At 34.8% G+C, this 20,051-nt stretch overlaps 2 protein-coding genes across 3 annotated transcripts in view; both read right to left on the bottom strand.

Annotated features, from left to right (window-relative positions):
* Positions 1-11,084, bottom strand: part of LOC111444859 (THO complex subunit 2-like) — a 35,282-nt gene extending 24,198 nt beyond the window's left edge. Inside the window, exons 1-10 of one of the 2 annotated variants that reach the window (XM_023082946.1) lie at positions 10,736-11,084; positions 10,416-10,541; positions 9,262-9,303; positions 4,207-4,266; positions 3,946-4,008; positions 3,485-3,565; positions 937-1,008; positions 732-779; positions 539-607; positions 301-434 (exon numbers count right to left, since the gene is read on the bottom strand). In XM_023082946.1, the coding sequence (XP_022938714.1) occupies positions 301-434; positions 539-607; positions 732-779; positions 937-1,008; positions 3,485-3,565; positions 3,946-4,008; positions 4,207-4,266; positions 9,262-9,303; positions 10,416-10,541; positions 10,736-10,870 (830 nt within the window). In that variant the 5' untranslated portion in view covers positions 10,871-11,084. Of the gene's footprint in view, positions 1-300; positions 435-538; positions 608-731; positions 780-936; positions 1,009-3,484; positions 3,566-3,945; positions 4,009-4,105; positions 4,147-4,206; positions 4,267-9,261; positions 9,304-10,415; positions 10,542-10,735 lie in introns of those variants that run through there. The other variant, XM_023082947.1, reaches the window with a different exon arrangement.
* Positions 11,085-12,656: 1,572 nt separating this feature from the next.
* LOC111445218 (receptor protein kinase TMK1-like) lies at positions 12,657-16,532 on the bottom strand. The gene is made up of 2 exons (XM_023083477.1): positions 13,626-16,532; positions 12,657-13,423 (listed from the first exon to the last, which is right to left on the bottom strand). Exons 1-2 carry the CDS (start codon positions 15,943-15,945, stop codon positions 12,888-12,890), a joined length of 2,856 nt encoding a protein of 951 aa, XP_022939245.1. The 5' UTR covers positions 15,946-16,532; the 3' UTR covers positions 12,657-12,887.
* Positions 16,533-20,051: the final 3,519 nt, after the last annotated feature.

The following is a 20,051-nucleotide window of genomic DNA, read 5'->3' as shown; positions in this document are numbered from 1 at the left end:
CCCCCCCCCCCCCCCAAATATAACAATAGTCTATTTATCACAATGAGATTTCTTCAAGATTTGCATGTCCCTACGACAAAAAGCATGCCCCAACTCACATTGACTAAATCAATATTTGACTCCGTCAGAACTTCCAAATGCATTTCCAATGTGTTAGAGCAATAGCAACCCCAATCAATGAACGGCTATATTAAAAAATAATCATAAAGCAACAAAATGCCTTGTACTAAATTGAAGAACAAACCAACATTTATATATATATATATATATATATATATATATATATATATATATACTTACATGCTATCAAGAACAATAAATTTTTCCTTCACTAGTAACGCTGTAAGCTTATAAAGCCCAAATGGCACTGGCGAATTTACTTCAATACGCTGATAATATTGAAATTTGAACCCAAGGATTTGTGAAGCATGATACTGCCAATAAACATAACCTCATGAGAAACTTAAAGAGTCTTTTTATAATCAAGTATTAGCAAAATAATCGAAGTCAGCTTGTCGTGAATCCTAAGCATCTTTACCTTGGGAAATATTGGAATTAGCTCCACGAAAACACTATTTTCTGGCTGAAGTTCAAAACACTCCAAGACCTGATATGTACGCATCAAAAAAATGAAACTTTAGCACAGTGAACTTCATAAAGAATAATGAATAATAGGAAAAGGGAAAACAGAAAATCTAAGATTATATAAAACAAACAAGAGAATGACTCACAATGTCAAAAACACGGTTTGGGTCCAGATCAAAATGCCCGATCAATGACTGCATGAAGCTTAAAGATCAATAAATTGAAAAAAGTTCTATAATATATTCATATAGAAAAGTTTATACAGAAGGATAACTAATTGGATGTCATTGTGCATGCGTGTGTTAGAGATAAATAAAGATAAAAGACTCTAAATGGAAGTTTACGACCAACCTTTATAATCCCAATTGTCGATCCCGAAAAATTATTATTTGGAGCGTCAGTGACCCGACAAAGAAGTGTTACCTATGGTTTTAAGTCAAGCACCAAAGTAGATCAAGTACTAGATCACAAAATAGAAATGAACATTACAAAGAAAGAAGTGCATTAGACTGTAATAAAAATACAGATATTACATCCGGTCCAAAATATTATGCATCTTATGACCTTTTATATTTTTACAAAAGAAAAAAAAAAATGAAAGAACATACGGGCATACAAAAAATAAAAAAGAAAAGCCCACATAAATGAGTCGAACTACAAAAAAAGCTCCAGACAATAGAAATAAGACCAAGCAAATAGTTACAAATGAGCCTAGAAACAGAGGCCCGAAGAGACTGAGAATCTAATAAGGGCCAATCTCTCTTTGTTTTACCAAATCTCTCCCTTTATTTTAAACCTTCTTTTATGCATCTCATGATCTTTGTCTTCACATCACAAAATCTCGCTCTTTGTTCTACCCAAACGAGAAGACAGAAATACATAATCTTACTTCATCTAAGAAAGAGGTGACAAAAACAACTCTACAACTCTCTTAAATGCAATAGTAGTATGTTTTATAGGGTGTCCAGGAATGAGCATTATATGGTTAGAGAGCAATAATAGAACACACCATTCTCACAATACAATGCTCATTCCTGGACATCCAATAAAAAATTACTACTAATTCTCTCTAACCATACTGACCAAATTGCAGCAATAGTTGCATTGATCAGAAAATTTTGAGTTATGTCTAAGACATTGATCAAAGAATTGAATAATTGGATTAGTTTAGTTGAACAAGTCGAATGTCAATCACAGCAGGGCTTATGTCTTCNGGGGGGGGGGGGGGGGGGGGGGGGGGGGGGGGGGGGGGGGGGGGGGGGGGGGGGGGGGGAGAGAGAGAAAAAAAATGGTAATCTATGCATGCAACCTTCAGATGATTTTGAGTGTTGGAACCTTCTGGACAATTTTCTAGAAGATTAGGTGTATTCACGGCTTGGGTTTTGTGATGTTTTAGGGAGGTTCCTCTAACCTTAGGACACGCAAACACTATATTTTAGAGGAAGGTGTCTCTTGGAAACGTATCGAGCACAGATTCAGCTGGATAAGCTCTGAACAAATCCAACACAATAGGAAATGTGTCAATTATTTCTAATTTCAGACATGACCGGACAAGACTTGGATGCAGCCTAAACACGGCTAGAGAAAAAATTAAAGGCTGGTTTATCTAAAGCCCATTCCTAATAAGTTTTAGAAAATATATCTATGATAATAATAATTATAATAAGAGATCCTATAACAGATCTAATCCTTCTATTTTAATCATTCCTGAATTATTAGGATCACATCTTCTTCTTCTTCTGGCCATAGTCAAATCCTTCTATATCTTCAAACTCTTTAAATATTGCTAATTGACAAGAATTTGTATGTTATTGGTGAAGTACACATTTTTTGTGTTCAATTTACATAGTTTTATCGATAATGAATATTAAACATATCTTTTTTTTTTCTTTTAGAGTATCAAATATATCAATATGTACATATATATTCTTTTCTTATGAAATAACCTACCTTTCGTTGAAAAAAAATGAGGGAATTCAAGGAACACAAACATTCAAAAAGAAAGCCCATGCCAAAAAAAAAAAAAAAGAAAAATAGACGTAAACAAAAAGGGACTTTAATCAAACAAAATAAGATATAAGAATTAAAAGGATAATTTTATTTTAAAAAAGAATCAGAAACCTAAATAAATGTCTGCTTTAAATAAATCAATAAATAAAACAAAATAAAAATCATGTTTGTATCCTATCTTTTTAGAAACTGATGCATCGTCCTGTCCACATCTTGTCATATCCATATCTCATGTCACATTTTCGTGCTTCTTAGCTATAATCCAAATTCCAAACAATGTTCAGTCATTTACTCAACCCAAAACAAGCTGTAAAAATTTAATTGGTTTTGTTCAATTCTATCGGATATTCAAGAAGGCCTACCACCCAAAACTTCCTAACCACTCACTAGTCAAATACATACGCTTGGGTTTATATTTAAAAACAAAAAATTGGGATCAAAATAGAAATGGTTTTGAACTGGAAGATAATTTTAGGATAACAATTGAACTAAAAAATTAGCTCAACAGGACATTTATAAAATTTATGATTATATATATTGTGGGCTAGGTCGGGTCACTTTGGTTGAACTTGCTGACCACGAGCTTTCTGTAACTACTCTACTTTTCTTTATCAATCAAGATGGGAAGACTTTCGTCTCACCCCTCTCTTTAGGAAAAGGGACGCCTTGTCCCTTTGCCCCTTTGTCCCCAACATTATCACAAGGAGAAAACCCAAGTAACACAAAGTTGGAAGGAGGAACATATATATATATATATACAAATTTATTTATTTATTTGACATCTTGTGTGCGGGGAGAGAGAATTTGATCGTGAAATTGATTGATCAAGGCAACAAACAAAGAAGAAAAGTATAAGAACAAAGGACCAAGTATTTAATCACTATCATACCAACTTGGCATAACCCTCACTTTCTTCCCGCAGAAGATTAAACTTCGTTTGCTGATATAGAAGACGAGTATTTACTCTGACCTGAAATCAAAGAAGTATCCATATATATACATCAGTTTTAAAGGTTTGACCTCCATGTTAAAATTGAAGCTTTATCAGGCATGTGACAGCAACTTAGGTTAATGAAGCTACATAGAGAAGCTTTTGCATGTCATTATTTTTAAAAACATAAATCCCAGACACCATCGACATCTTCTGCTATTATTATAAGTGAAATAATTAATACAACACCAATATTATGTGAGCCTAAGATGTGAACAAGTTCAAAATTAAACGATCAAATGCTCATACAGAAAATAAACAGACAGAAAAGGAAAATAAACATCACATGCAATATCAATATCTAGGTTCAGGTGGCATTATCAATACCAAGCTTGAATCTCATCATAACCATCACTTACCTCTTTATTTTTTAATTCTTGCGCCTTAATCTTTATCATTTCAGCCTCCCATAGAAATTCTTCCTAAAATAAAGCAATTTCAGTTCAGAACTTCATTACTACAAGAAATAGTGCATCAAATAATTGAGGCCCACAAATAGAAAGAAACATAAGTAATTACACTTGATGGAGCATAAGAATGGCACTGTCTCTAGGTAGAGCATTTACAATGAAAAGAAAAAACGAAATACAAACAAGATAAATTTTATATATAAATATCACCTCACACCGCTCCTGAAAAAGCCGCAATGGGACAAATGCTGATTCAACAAGCCACTTAGCCTAGAAGGAATAGAATACAAGATCCAATTGGAAAAATGAGTCATAATTATCATTCAAATAAAAAAAGGGGAAAACATGTTCTTATAACTCATTTTACCAAATATAGTACATCAAGAGGATAAGCAATGAAATAGCATCAAAGACCATCACAGACTTTGGTGAACAAACGAGATATCAAGTTTGAAAATTCCCGTTATCAAATAGTACATCAATTTTTTTAAGAAATGTTGACAGCAACTTTTCATTATGTGAAAGGAAATTATTACATCCAAAACCCGGGAAAATGGCCCCTACAAAAGAAGGTTATAAATTAGAACTGCAATTGATGAAAAGCTGTTGAGTAATAGAATTACAAAACGGTTTAGCGAGAGTCATTAGAGTGTATGTGTGAATAAAGGAGCTTATTAGTCTTTCATCCTTTATTGTAATTTGACTATTTTTAGTTTAGGATTTCTAAGTCTGCCTACATATATTTAGCTCTAATGTAGAGAATGTATGAATTCTCATATTTTGGTCCCTACAATATCATAGAATATAATCATACCTTAATTATTTTTCTAGTGCAATTAGGGTTTTGTGAACCTTTGGGATTGGGGTTGAGGACCTTTTTGTTTTTCAGCTTGTTGTCCCCTCTCCACCTAACCCTCCGAGCCACCATCACAATTTTCATCATAGTTTTTCATCTTTTTTGACATCGCCCAGCCCAAGAGGAAGCATCCGTTACAATTTGAAGAACCTCAGAATTCGGCCACCGCCTTCAATCCATGCAGCAGGGTAGGCTTTGGCATTGGCTGGAGCACATTAAAATCGTTTTCTTTTATGGCGGCTTCTTAAGGTTGGTCTTAGCATCAACTCGACATTAAAATCATCTTTCACTATGGCGATCTTTAGGAGGAAGTGTATATGGAGAAACCACCTCAGTTTGTAGCTTAGGGAAAGATGATAAAGTTTGTCGCCTTTGCAAATCTTAGTATGGATTGAAACAAAGTCCACAGCATAGTTTGGAAATTTTAGCCAAAGCATTTGAGTAGTTTGGAATGAAGAAAAGCAAACAAAATCACTGTCTCCCATCGACAATCTAAGAGTGTTATTATTCTACTTGTCGTATGTTGACGGTATGGTCAACACTGGAAGTGATACCTTAGGCATGTATCTCCCAAATCCTCCAAAGTCAATTTTACATTAAAGACTTGAGAATATTTAAGTACTTCTTTGGTATAGAAATAATGAGAAGCAAAAGGGATATCACTATGTCACATATGTGCTTGATTTGCTATCTAAGACATGAAAATTGGGAGACAAGCCATGAAGGTCTCCTATTATGCATTCTGTAACTTACAAAAGATGGAGAATCATTGAAGTCTTTGAAAGATATAGAAGGTGTAACACTTTGGAATTTTAAGAAAATAAATAAAAGATTCTTTAAAAAAAAGAAGAGGGAAAGCAAAATGGCATCAACGCAAGTTAGAGAAGATGACCGTACAGTCAACGGTTAGTTTCTCAACCTACATTCCTTTTTTTCTTAACAAATTTGAAGCTAGCCGTTTTCACTATTTTTATTCTTTTGACTTAATTTAGGGCATATTGAGGAATTTTGGAGAAGTTTGGAATATCCTCGAAGACCCGAAAGAAGCTCAGGAAGTCTACAATCAAGTAAGTAACCATATGGAGCAAGTTTCTAAGAAATTCTTTTAGAAGTCGATTACGATCGAGGGCAATGATTGAGTATTATGTTTAGGAGCCTAGTTTGATCTAGTCTCATGATAATTGTGCTTAGCTAATGTGAATAGTTCAAAACTTAGTTCTATTTATAGTTATATAGCTTCATTCTGATAGATCATTCGGCTTTTATGCTTTCAAGTAAGCTAAGGTTGGAATATTATCACTTAATGAGTATGACGAGCATGTTGTATGCCCTTATACATTTATTATGCGTGATTTAAGGTTTGGAAAGCCCGTTATTGTCCAGTCATGAGTTGGATTATCGCTATGAACCATAGAGTGCTAGTTGTGGTTTCCATAGACTATGAGTTACTGTTTCGCGTATTTTGGTCCTAGTACCTAGTCAAGAGTTCCATAGCCTCCTTGGGTTGACCAAGAACCTTGTAGGGATGGATGGAGCGCACCCCAATTCATGAACTAACCAACAGAAGTTAGGGTCTACTTGTTCCACATGGCTTAGTTGTCACCTATAGAGGGTTTCAGGAGTCATAAAGCGTATACTACTGAAGTACTATCGGTGGTGCCTAGGGAGAGGGCCATGGCTTTTTACTAATACAGCCCGAGTGACGTAGTGACAAGTAGTTTATTGTTCTAACCTGAAAGGGCAAAGTAACAAGTAGTTATTGTTACTAAAACATGTAGTTACTGTTCCTAAAACATGTAGTTTTATTATTCTAACCCAAGGAGGGTACATGAGCCAGTAGTTTAATGTTCTAGCTTGGAAAGGCATAGTGACAGGTAATTTATTGATCTTTGGAATAGGTAGATGTTGCCTGGCATAACTAGAGAGAACCCACCACAACTAGAGAGAACCCACCACAACTAGAGAGAACCCACCGATTAAAGCTCAGTAGGTAGACATGCATGGAATACCATCATAATTTTAAAGAAAAAGGGCTCCTTTAGACTTATGAGTATTACCCTAGGGCCTTTCCATGGGCCATAGCGACTCGAGGCGCGTCTTGCGCAAGACAGACGAAGAACCTAGACATACGTGAAACCTAGATCCAAGAGAAAATAGAAAAACCCTAGTTATGAACCTGAGAGGGATTGAGTACTCCTTAAAGGAGGTATGCTGAGGGTTAGTTACAAATGGCCTACAAAGTTTGTTACAAATGTTAAGCCATAGTTTGGCTATCGATAGGGACAGTTATAAGTACATAGCCTAAGTTTCCATGAATAGGGTTAGGTATGACAAGAGCCTACAAGTAGGTTGCTTACGGAGTATTTTTATACTCATTCCATGTTATTCTATTTTTACTTTTTTTCAGATGGAATGTAGTCCACTGTGATAGCGGGAGCATGCAGGAGCGTGCGGAGCCGTGTAGTTGCAAGGGGTGCCTTTTAGATTGAATCGTCTTCATTCTTGTCATTTTATTGTATTTTTAAATGCTACTTCTTGAAACTTATGTATTTATTTAAACCATTTTGATTTGACTCTCCAAATATTACCCTTGTATGTCAGTTTTGAATGTATATTTAAATTTTAAATTCCTTGTGTCTCCCGCTTTTCAATTTAAAACATTTTAATACTGATTTACCCCTTGAGTCCCCGTGGTGACCCATGATTCGAGGCATCGAAGATCAGGTCGTTACAAAAGAGTGGTTGGAAAGTTGAATTACCTTGTTGTGACACGACTAGACATAGCTTATTCAGTAAACATTGTGAATCAGTTTATTGCTTCACCCACGGTGGATCATTGGACTGCATTACAACAAGTTCTAAGATATTTGAAGGTTGCACCTGAACGTGGGGTCTTATATGCAAACCATGGTCACATGAAGATTAAGAGCTTTTCAAATGTCAATTAGGCAGAATCAAAAGAAACCATAAGACCAACTTTTGGCTATTGTGTTTTAGTTGGAGGCAATTTGGTTTCATGGAAGAGTAAGAAACGACATGTAATGTCGTGATCAAGTGTTGAATCCGAATACGAAGTTATAGTACAATCAATATGTGAAATTATATGGGTACATCAACTCTTGATGAAGTTAGATATCAATATTACAGTTCCAACCAAGTTGTGGTGTGCAACCAAGCCTATTGGATAGGATCAAAAATTTTATTGGAGGCAATTTGGTTTCACAGAAGAGTAAGAAACTACATGTAGTCTTGTGATCAAGTGTTGAATTAGAATAGAAAGTTATGGTATAATCAATATGTGAAATAATGTGGGTGGGTATGTCAACTGTTGATCGAGTTAGATATCAATATTACAATTCCCACGAAGTTGTGGTGTGCAACCAAGCTACCCTTAATATGGCATCCAACCCAGTATTTCATGAGCGAATTAAATATATTGAAATTGATTGTCATTATGCTTGTGTGAAAATACAACAAGATTTAGTGTCTACTAGATATGTGAAGATTGAAGAGCAATTGGAAGATGTTTTTATGAAAGCTTTAAATGGAGTTCAAATAGATAACCTTTGTAACAAGTTGGGTATAATTAACATAAATGCACCAGCTTTAGGAAAAGTGTAATAGTATATATGTGAATATTGTAATGTTACTATTTTTTGGAAGAGTGTCATATATGTGAATATAGGAGCTTGTTAGTCTTCTGTCCTTCGTTGTAATTTTACTATTCTTAGTTAATGGCTTCCATGTATATCTCTATATATTGAACTCTAATCTCTAGTATGGAATTCTCTCATATTTTGGTCTTACATTATCAAGAGTAATCCATTTGAAGGCTGCAAAAACCACCATATCATGATAGTTACAAAACCCCTATTGGAATCAATGAAGATTATCCAATTTCCTTCACTCCACATTCCATTTTTCCTAGGGCCCTGGCTTGATTTCTTGTTTTACAGCAGCTAAACTTTGATCGAATAATTTTTTTTCAGAGTGAGGTTACCCCAAAGGATATTTAAAACTGTTGAAAATATTGTTCCAAAAGTTCGCTGCGAACTCACAGTTTAACCTTCTGACCAAATAGTAATCAAAAGCAACACAAAACCACCTAACCAAATCATCTTTGGGACTGAAGGAACGAAGAATCTTTTGGTTTTATGTTGAGGCAGCTCTCTTTGGAAGTTTTGGCATGAAAGAAACTTGATAACTTCCGAGGGAGGAATCTAATCTAGAAACTTTATGGAACCAAATCAAAATTCTTCTGTCCTACTTGGTGCACTCTTTATAATGATTTCTGTAATTATAATCTTTAAATTTTCATCCATTGGTTTCATTTATTACCTAAACAGAAAAAAAAATATACTCTACACCATGAAACAATAATCATAATCTCTTAAGTTTTAAATACTCACCAATTTTAAGAGACGAGCACGATACTCTCCTGCTAATGTGATCTGCAAATTAAGTAAGAGGTCAATAAGCAAATATCTTATCACATTTCAGTATATTTTCTCCATCAGAAACATGATTAACACATAATTCAAATGAAGCATAAAGAAAACTCTGCACATAAGAGCCTTTCAAGTCAACTAAAATATTACAATTGATCATCATATTATGGGTTGAAAACGAGGGAACTTCAAAACAAATAATTAATTGGAGCAAAACTAGGGAAGTTTAGGTAGATGCAGAGAGAATTTTGAACCATGTTTCGTGACGATGTACTTTCTCATCAATATTATGAATTGTTTGTGGAAGGAGTTTGGGTTTATTTGTAGTTCAGAGGTCAGGTATGGAGGAAGTATTCAAAATCCTTCCTTCTGAGGGAAAGGTTATGTTCTCTTCTCTGGCATGTCGACTTCTTAAACAAACGGTTGCATTAGAAAGGATATGGAGAACACCTGCGGTGCCAAATAGATATATAAAATGATGTTTGGGAATTCATACAGTTTAAAGCATCTCTCTTGGGTTTGGGAAGCATCTCTCTTGGGTGCTTAATTTCAATTCTTTTTGTGATTTCCATTACTATTTGTAACCAAAAACTTGGGTTCTTTCTGTGCACTTTCCTTTTTTTTTTTTTCCTTTTTTTTTTTTTTTTTTTTGGGCATAATACCCACATTTGGCTTGGCCTTTTATGGCCTCCTNTTTTTTTTTTTTTTTTTTTTTTTTTTTTTTTTGTGGGCATAATACCCACATTTGGCTTGGCCTTTTATGGCCTCCTTTGTACTCTTTCGATCATATCACAGAAGTTGGTTGGTCATCAAATATGTAAAAGAATATGTGTATCCACCTTTTGAGTTCAACACTGTTCAGGGTGGAGATTTTAACCTTACATGTAGATTCGAACCAAAGATCATTATTTTAACCGAATGAGCTATTCACAAATTGGAAGGAATTCATGTATCCACATTTCATCAAATGATGAGAGTATTAAAAATTGAAGCCTCAAAAATCCATTAAGCATATAATCGAAAATGAAGCTAGATGTTCTTATCAACAAACAAAAAAAGGAAAAGGAAATGAAGCTCGCCGTTAACGAAGATACAATGTAAAATTAAATACTTACATCTTGGGCCAATTGGGTAATGACATCAGCAAAAGTTGATCCTAACTCCTCCGCAGACATTTGATCCGAGAACTCAACTGAATCCAATGCTGCTTTACACTTGGGGAATGGCAATTCACCTCGGACCTGAATCCGGTAGAACCGCATAAACAAATTCATATCAATAATGAAATCATTGCACCACTAATATCCCCAACCAACGCTTAATAGTTACTAAAAACCACAACTTCTACATGCGCGAACTACCAGGCACATACATGAAAGCGAAAACATACACTGATTGAAGAAATGAATAAATATATGTCAATTAGAGTACGAACCATGGTCCAGCAGAGCTCGTAAAGGAATCGAAGCACAGGGACAGGTTGAGGAACCCTAAAGCTCGAATTTCCGGACTTCCATTCTCGAAGATTGCTTTCTACAACATATATACACTCAACCGGAGGGAGAGCCATTGCCGGAAGAGGCTATGCAATCCCTTAAGAGACCCCCCAAAAAATAGCTGGGTTTTGGAAGCTGGAACAGCTTCAAAAAAGGGAGTAACGAAAGAGAACGATAATCAATGGGGTTCTCATGGGGGTTTAGTATGACAGTACAGGAGAAATTAGGGTTTGAGATTTATGAAGAATTGTGCAGGAAGGAAGAGCAGCGTTGGGGTTTGGGGAAGCTGGAAATTTGGAGAAGAGATGCTTGGTAACGCGGTGATCGTACAGGCGAGAAATAGATGGGCTGGGCTTTCGGCCCAGCTATTGGTTGTAGTCCATAGGCCTTCTTTCGAGTAGCCCATAAAGGATAATGAGACCTAATTTTCATAATTGCACGACCTAATTTTCATAATTCTTTTTTTTTTTTAGGGTTGGATGCATAGTACTTTTCTACCCACTATTTATGCATGCATGCAATGAGTACACTAAGCAGACTCGTTAACATACCCTTTGGGTCTGATTATAGACTAGTGCATGATCATGCAACCAAAATCTAACGAACAAGAAAGAAAGGTAAAGGATATAATGATGTACACGTCCATACATAATATGCTGAAGAAGCAATCCATGTTCATAAGTCATACAACATGCATCAGGTCCTACATTAAAATTATGGTTCAACGAGATTCTGCACATAATTAATTTCATACTTATCATAAGGTAAATTTCTTATGAGACAGTGCATGCATATTCATAGTATTTCATTTATGTTTATCGTACACAACACAACTAAATATCTCACAAGGCATAACATGGTCATTTCAACATAGCAATCATAATCAAACGTAAAAATAAGTAGATACATCCCATAGTTCATTTAGATATCATAGTATAAATAATAGCACATAAATAGGGTCACGTGATAAGTGTTAATGTATCAAGTAATTGCATCTAACCTAGTTATTACTTCGTAGCCATAAATTTATTTATAGTTTCAAGGTCAACTTGGTGCTCCTAAGCTTAACTGATCCTTCTTAGATTCAACTCAACTAGATTTTACGTTCACTAGCGATATTTCATTCATTCATAAAAACTAAATTTAGAATTTATTCAAGGACCAACATAACTTAACTATCATAAAATCAGTCATAAAACTGTATTAAATATTATCAACGGTTCAAAATAATAGTTACACTGACATTAAAGTCATCAACGACTTTAAGATCAAAATATTCAAAACGAGCCACTCAAGCCAACTGAAGTTAAACTCAGTCAAACTTTTTTTTTTTTTCCAATTTGACCATAACAATGATCTCCTCAATTTTAATTATTTTTTACCTATAAACATAAACTTGTTTAGGTTTAGCTCCACAAACTGCGTTTCTCCTAAAATCTCACCGTATTATATATTATTAACCATTCGTATGTCAAGTTGGTTATTATACTACTAAATTACTAATGACTAAACTGGGATAATATTAAATTAGTTTTTTTACTATTTTATTAATTGAAAAACTACAATATTTTCGGTTGACCATTCCAATATTTTTCTTTCCTTCCTCAGTGGGCAACAGCTAATTCTAGCTAAGCACTTCAGTCTTACACGAGAAGGAAAACCCACCCTCCAGAAAAAGAACATCATTTTACAACATAAACAGATAAACTTGGACAAATTCGGACAAGAAATGGAGTTCCAAGTCAATTCCACAGCTAAATGACAGGCAGGGGCCGGCCACATAGATACACTCCACCCCTGTTTTCTTGCCACCTTTCATCTCCCAAACCAACAATTTCTTCCTTATTTGAAACGGAATGCTGTCAAATCAATATCAAACTTCCTTCTCTAAGACTCTTTTTATAGATGGATGACAGAGGGGTATATATATAAAACAGTACTACAAGCCTTACAACACAAAACGTTTCAACACTTGCCAGGATTAAAGTAAACAAAACACCAAAAAGATTAGAGGGGGCTAAAGAATAAACAAACAACGTCATAAAGTACCTACTAACAGCAATCAGAAACTCGAGTTTTTCTCTATTCCTCTCACCGTGCGTCGAGAGAGGTAAACGAATTTGCAAAACCAGGTGGTCGGTTTGGGATGCTGCTTTGTGTATTGTCTCCACTCGCAAGCAACGTTGATGAAGACGATGTCATGTCCAAATTGCTATTTCCTTCAAATGCCTGCCATCTCTTAAGTGCCTGTGGTAACGACATCTCGAGATCGATTCCCAATGTGTCTTCCGAGTCTGGTTCTGTTGGTTTCCACACATCGACTAGAGACGAAAGAACGTTGACTGCGTGACTCATGTCGGGTCGCTGGTATGGCTCCCTTGCACAGCAGTGGCCAGCCAAGTCCGCAACCGTGCAGATGCTGCCAAGGGTCTCCTCGTCTATGTGCATTGAAGGGTCTATGGCCTTTGAGAAAGTGTCCTTGTTAATGTACATTCTGCGGAACCACGATACAAGGTGCAAGCTTTCTTCGGGCTGGCTCTCGTCAATTGCTTTTCTACCAGATATCATCTCCATGAGGATCACCCCAAAGCTATAAACATCGACCTTGGTTGTAACTCGTCCGGTTACTGCTCCATCGATCATCGATGAAGAATAAAATGTTAGAATATATCAATACAAAGTGTTGGTTACGAACAAACAGGTTCAGAAACTTAATCCATGAAGCAAATGCATCAAGGTATTCTACTTAACTATATTCACAACCCAACATGCATATTAACTAGCAACATGGAGTTTCATAGCAAAAATAAAGAGGAGAAGAGTGTATACCAGCATATTCTGGCGCAAGATAACCAAACGTTCCTGCGAGTCTTGTTTCAACCGACGCTTTCCCTTCAGGAGCAAGACGAACCAACCCAAAGTCTGCTACTTTAGCCCGCAAATCATCTCCAAGAAGAATGTTTGATGGTTTAAGATCGCGATGGATAAAGCTTTGATGTGCCAAACTATGCAAATACTCAACACCCCTGGCTACATCCAAGGCAACAGTCAGCCTTCTTTTCCATTCAAGGGGTTTGATCCCTTCATCATTCCAGTGAAATAGAAACCTACTAAAAGTCCCCTGGGGCATGTATTCATAAACCAGAAGCCTCTCATTTCCATCTAAGCAATACCCGAGAAGCGCAACCAAATTTCTATGACGAACCTTAGTAAGAACTGCAATCTCAGCCTTGAATTCATTCAAACCCTTCTCGCCTACGACTCCAGACTCCATTCTCTTCACGGCGATCTTCGTACCATCATGTAATTCTCCCTTGTAAACAGTTCCAAAACCCCCTCTCCCCAATATATTACTAGGGCTAAAATTATTAGTTACATTCCTCAAAACTTGAATGGAGATAACCAGGTTTCCTGCCTCAACCACACGGACATCACTCGGTCCAGCAATAGGAACTCCGCTGGATTCAGGAGTACTCCCATCGGCCCTCGCCTCCGTAACTGTAATCTTCACTGAATTTTGATCCCCAGAATGACTAGGATGTACCACTACTGTATTTGGGTTCTGAACTATACTACCATGTCTCTTCTTTCTCTTGTACCAAAAGAAAATCGCAGTCCCAACTAAAAGGAGACCAACAATAACACCAATTATAGAACCAACAACCACTCCAGTATTACTTTTCTTAACACCCCCATCAGGAACGTCGCCTGTTCCATAATCAGAGGGCGCTCCCTCTTCGGGAGAGCCTGGTGCGGGAGAACTGGGTCGATCTTTCCCAATATCCGGGTTCCCCTGTGTGGTCACAATCACATTTTTCCTGAAGGCGGGCACTTTCCCATGAAGCCTATTACTGGAGACATCTAATTCTATAAGACTAGGCATAGTCACAAGTTCGGTTGGTATTGTGCCAGAAAGATAATTGTTAGAGAGAATCAACTTCTGTACAGATGTAAGCAATGAAAAGCTAGGAGAAATAGAGCCCGCAAGACCCATATTCTTAAAGTTGATTATGGTTATATTTTCGGGGTTGCCAGTACATGTAACACCTTTGAAATCCTCACAAGGATTGTTCCCTACCCAGCTTTGGGCAAAGACTGTTGGAAACCCCATTGATTGTGCAACCGATAACAGAGCACTCACTCGGGGATCACAAGGCTCACCCGGAGAATCCGTGCAAAAATTGTTGGATCCTGGTCTCATATCCAGCTTTACATTAGGATTAAACGCAGGGGTGGGTCCTTGAAGCAGATTATTCGTCAAATTCACAACTGTGAGGGATTTCAAGTTTATCAAGGACGAAGGAACAATACCCGTAAGCTGATTATCCCTCAAATTCAAGGTCTCTAACCCCTGAAGGTTAGAGAAATCGGGCAAAGGACCTGAAAAGTGGTTCATATGCAACCAAACCTCCTGCAGATTAGTCATGTTTTGCAATACGGCGATAGAACCGTTTAACTTAGAGTTACTCTGTTGTCCATTCAACCAAAGCGACTGAATCGAAGAACCCGCAAAGCTTACTGGTAATCCACCTTCAAGAAAATTACCCGCCAAATGCAAGTTCCTAAGAGTCGGAAACGTCGTGCCATCGAAAATTTGAAGGGTGTTACCAGTTACATTAGCGCGATTGGCCGATAATTCCTGAAGACCAGAAGCATCTCGAATGCTATCAGGAATTTGCCACGCCATGAAGGGATTATTGTCGACATCTATCGTCTGCAGAGCCGACTTCTTGGCGAAGAAATCAGCCGGCATGGATGTAAACAGATTATCATGCGCTAGAAGTATCTGGAGTGAATCAGCGAGATTAGGAAACGGCCCAGTCAGCTGATTGCTCTGTACCTCTAATTGCACTAACGCCGAGAGGCTAAAGAGATCCGAGGGAAGTGATCCCTTGAGATTTTGGTTCCCAATTTGAATTTTAACCACTCGGTTCTGAGAATCACATTTAACGTGCTTCCATTCACAGTAATTCGAACCAGTCCATCCAAGAGAATCCGGGGCTCCAATACTAGTCTTCAAAAGATTCATCACTGACCCATCATCACCACCAGCACCAGCCGGCTGAGCGTAAACAGAGAAATCCAAAAACAGCAGAAAAAAGACAAAAATCAAAAGGAAAACCCCAAACCCCAAATGGGGTTCCCTCATTGTTCAATCGTTCTCAGAAAACCAACAAATAAAAAGAGGTAAAGAGGTAAAAACAAAAGTTCAGAGTCCGTCGTAAACCAAAAAGAAAGAAAGAAAGAAAGAAAGAACAGGAACCCAGAATTGTAGGGTTTTAAAAGTCAGAATGAATAAAACAATGCGTAAAGTGTGGATTGGATTAAAACCCTTTTCTCCATGCTTTACGAACACTAACGCTTTCCCAATATTTGTCCCTTTTTTCTCTTCTGAGACACAGAGAGAGAGAGAGAGAGAGAAAGAGAGCGAGAAAGCAGAGGGGAGGTTGGAGGAGAATGCGGCGGAGATGAAGGTGGTTTGGGAAGAAAACAATATCAAAACCCAAAAGGAAAGAAGAGAGAGGGAGAGAAGAAAAGGAATGAAAGAGAAAAGGAAAGGCGTTAAAGAAATGAATAAAGAAGAGGAGAGAGAGAGGTGTTTGGGAAGTGAGAAAATGGAGGAAAAGGGAAATGACGCGTGTGGTCCAGCTCAGAAAATTTGAACAGTAAAGGAGAAAAAATGGTGCGGAAGGAGTAATTGTAGGCCAAGAACCAAGAAAGAAACTCGACTCTGCGCTTCTTCCACTCATCCATCTTCAACCACTTCACAGCTGCAACTTAAAAACAATTTCCCTTTCTTTTCTTTTCTTTTTTTAAATAAACAAATTCCTTTCTGTTTCCACAATTTCTTATTAAAGAAATAAATATTTTCAGATTACATTCTACCTTCTAATTATTATTTTTTTAATTATTGGATGGTCAGATTCCATCCACGCACCACCTCGAATTGTGGATTTGTATGTTTGAATTCTTCTTTTTAAGCTAATATTTTTAACTCTTTTCTTTTCTTTTCTTTTCTTTTTGTAAAGAAAATTTTCGAATAGATAATTATCCCATTAAATTTGTTTTTGAGTGGTTTCAAAATTCTGTCCATAATCCTTTCACAAACAAATCCATCCATAAGTTTTTAAATGACTTTGTCTTTATATATATATATGTAAAATTTATTTTTTAATTTCAATAAAATTCTAGCAGTCATTTAAAAAAATAAAAAATTATTTGTAAACTAAAAATATTTTTAATTGAGGAGTTAGAAATTCAGTCTTCACCTTCACCAAATAATTTCGAAAATATGAATATTAAAAGTACCAACAGTTTTCAATAGTTGAGGCATGTATCTCTTATATTATTTATTTTTTCTTAAAATAAATCTGTTTTTTATTTTTTTATTTTTTAAAGATAGAATTTAGATTTTTTTATATCAATTACTTGGCCATTCAATTTTCATAAATATTTTAAATATATTATTTGGATCACTACCACAAATAAATTAATAATTAGGATAGCCTCTAAAAATAGGAAAAAAATTAAAAAAGAAAAAGTAGAACCTTGATTCCATTCCAAAAGAACAAGAGTCGAGGGAACCTGACCTAACAACAACTCGAAACAAGAAACGAGAAGTCCGACATCAATTGAGACGAAGTGAGCAATCTCCATACTCGATTAACTTGATCTATTAAAATTGTCAATAATATCAACCACTAATGTTGGTGGTTAAATAGGAGGTAAAAATGATATAATAAACAATTTAAGTGGTGACATTCGAACTAGAACGCGTTTATCGCACAACTATATATATTAATTATGTACTTATCGGAGTGAAAGTAATATCAAAATAGAAGTTAGACGGAATTAGGTAACCGAATGAAAAGATTTGATCATAATAGAAATCAAATATTAAAATGTGGTATGATCATATGCAATCAAGACGGAAAATAAACAAAAAGAAGAAATGAATCCAATGAGTGGGTCAAAACTTTATATTTATAAAATCATGTGCGGTGTCTTCTAGTTTACTTCATATTTTAAATCAATATTTTAATTAATCATGACCTAACTCATGTAACAGCTGTCAAAAACTTTACAAATTCAGTATTCTTTTTTTTTTTTTTTTTTAATTTCGCTACGAAGAAGATCATTATTGAAATAAATATTCTGATATTGCATAGTTTTGTTGACAGTTTCAATTAAAAAATTAATAACAAGACGATCTTCTCAATAAATAAATAAATACGTAAATAAAAAAATTTATTGGGTAATATTATTATTTTTCTAGATAGCCTTATTAATCTTCTAGTTTTTAATTAACTAAATTTCATCTTCAATCTTCAAACTCAATGAACATAACTCAGAAAAACATTATCAGAAAAAAATATCACCGAAAAAGACCACTAAAACTATATATATTATGAACTAAAACATGACATTTAAATAAAAGCTTTTTGAGTAAATCACCCATTTACTCAAAATTACTTTTAATTTCATCAAATTTAGTAATTTCAATTCCTTATTCAAAATTTTAGCTAATTTTCCTTCTAATTTTAACAAAAAATACAATGCAATAATTTTTTTTTTTTTTTGTGTAAATTCACTAATTTTAATACTTTCAAAATTTAAATAAGTTTAAATTGTATTAATCACAAATTAATATAACGTGTAAGATTATCTTTTTGAAATTTTATTAATTTTGTATGATTGAAAGTATATGAAAATAATTTTTCAAGCAAAACTCCTTGAAAACAAACAAAAAAGTACTTTTTTTTTTTCCAATTTGAAATAGAAAATTTGGTGTAAAAGTTATTCACTTTTAGGAGGGAAAATTGTTTATATATATGAAGTTATTGACTTGTACGCTATAATAAATATAACATTTTTTTTCATGAAATTAAAATTTCAACTGGAAAATATTATTGCAAATAAATGTGGTGTTGCTGAAAAACGTGACTGTGCTTATGTATTAATTAAAAAAAAATAAAAATGATTTAACGGTTCGAACGGTTCCCATGCAGTTAATGGCTTTGAGCGTTTCAAATTAAAAGTTAAAACCCCTCGTAAATTAAAATTAAAAAGAAATTTAAACTTCTCTTTTACAAGGAAAAACAGACCAAAGATTTAATATGTGTATATATATATTTATTCCACGAATAACATCTCAATTAATTAATAATACAATTAGGTGGGATGGTTGATGGGTAGCTAAACTAATTTTAATATAAATTTTATCTAAACTAATCGCATATTATAATTTTTACCAGAGATGTCTATTTAACCTTTCGTGTTAAAGACACCACTCCGAATGGAATGGAGTAATCTCGATTAAATGAGAAATATAAACAGAAATAATTTTTTTCTCATTATAATTCTTCGTTCCCATTCTTGCCCCAATATTTATAAAAATAAATGAAAAAAACTTACGAAAATGAAAATTAAAATAAGAGGTGGGGATGAGGACTCTCCCCATTTGGAGGACATCTCTAATATTTACCCTCCACATATTAAGTTAATAAAAAATATGTTAGTGGTATATTTTATCAACCATATTATGATATATTGATGGTATATTTTATCATATAATTAAATATCAACTTCAGTCGAGTTATTACAATATTTCTCCTATCATTAAAAGATTATAGGACGAGATCTCTTACCATACATATCATGTGATATGTATGAAAAAAAATTACATATTTCCAAATTATTTTCTATGAAATAAACTTCACATACAACTACCCTTTAAACGACAAGAGTAATTTGTAAGAAAATCATTCAAATGTATAATAAATTACAAAAATAAATAAATTAGATAAGGAAAAAAGATATTCATTTGGGGCCGCATTTATCCCTTTAATAATTGTAGCTCACTAAGATTATGTGCAATGCAAGGCAACATTAAACTATACATTTATTAGCCGCCATATTCAGACCAATATCAGAATTCCACGTACCAGTTGAACCCCAATAATTTAGTCCAAGTTCATTAAAAATTAGGTCCAAATCAGGTCTAAACATATCAACATACCAAAAGTTGATCCAAGCTGATAAACAAGTAAAATGTCAATCCAAAAAAAAGCCCAAAAGACCGAACATCTAAAAGGATCAAAAAGTGTAAGAGACGATTATCCAAAAAGATCAGTAAATTTTGTATACTCGAAAGAAAGAATCAAATTATAAATTTTAGAAATAGTAACAGTTATACTACAAATCAATAAAATCAAATTCATTTCACGAATTAAATTTCTTGTTAAAACCTCGTGG

This window comes from Cucurbita moschata, unplaced genomic scaffold (assembly GCF_002738365.1).
Source record: "Cucurbita moschata cultivar Rifu unplaced genomic scaffold, Cmos_1.0 Cmo_Scf00007, whole genome shotgun sequence".
Taxonomy (NCBI): domain Eukaryota; kingdom Viridiplantae; phylum Streptophyta; class Magnoliopsida; order Cucurbitales; family Cucurbitaceae; genus Cucurbita; species Cucurbita moschata.
This window is presented reverse-complemented; position numbering and strand designations above follow the sequence as displayed.

Excerpts from the sequence above, each read along its gene's own strand:
- LOC111445218 (XM_023083477.1), bottom strand. The coding sequence starts at position 15,945 with ATGAGGGAACCCCATTTGGGGTTTGGGGTTTTCCTTTTGATTTTTGTC. Across the intron at positions 13,424-13,625 it reads TCTTGCGCCAGAATATGCTG|TAACCGGACGAGTTACAACC; the intron begins GTATACACTCTT and ends TCGATGGAGCAG.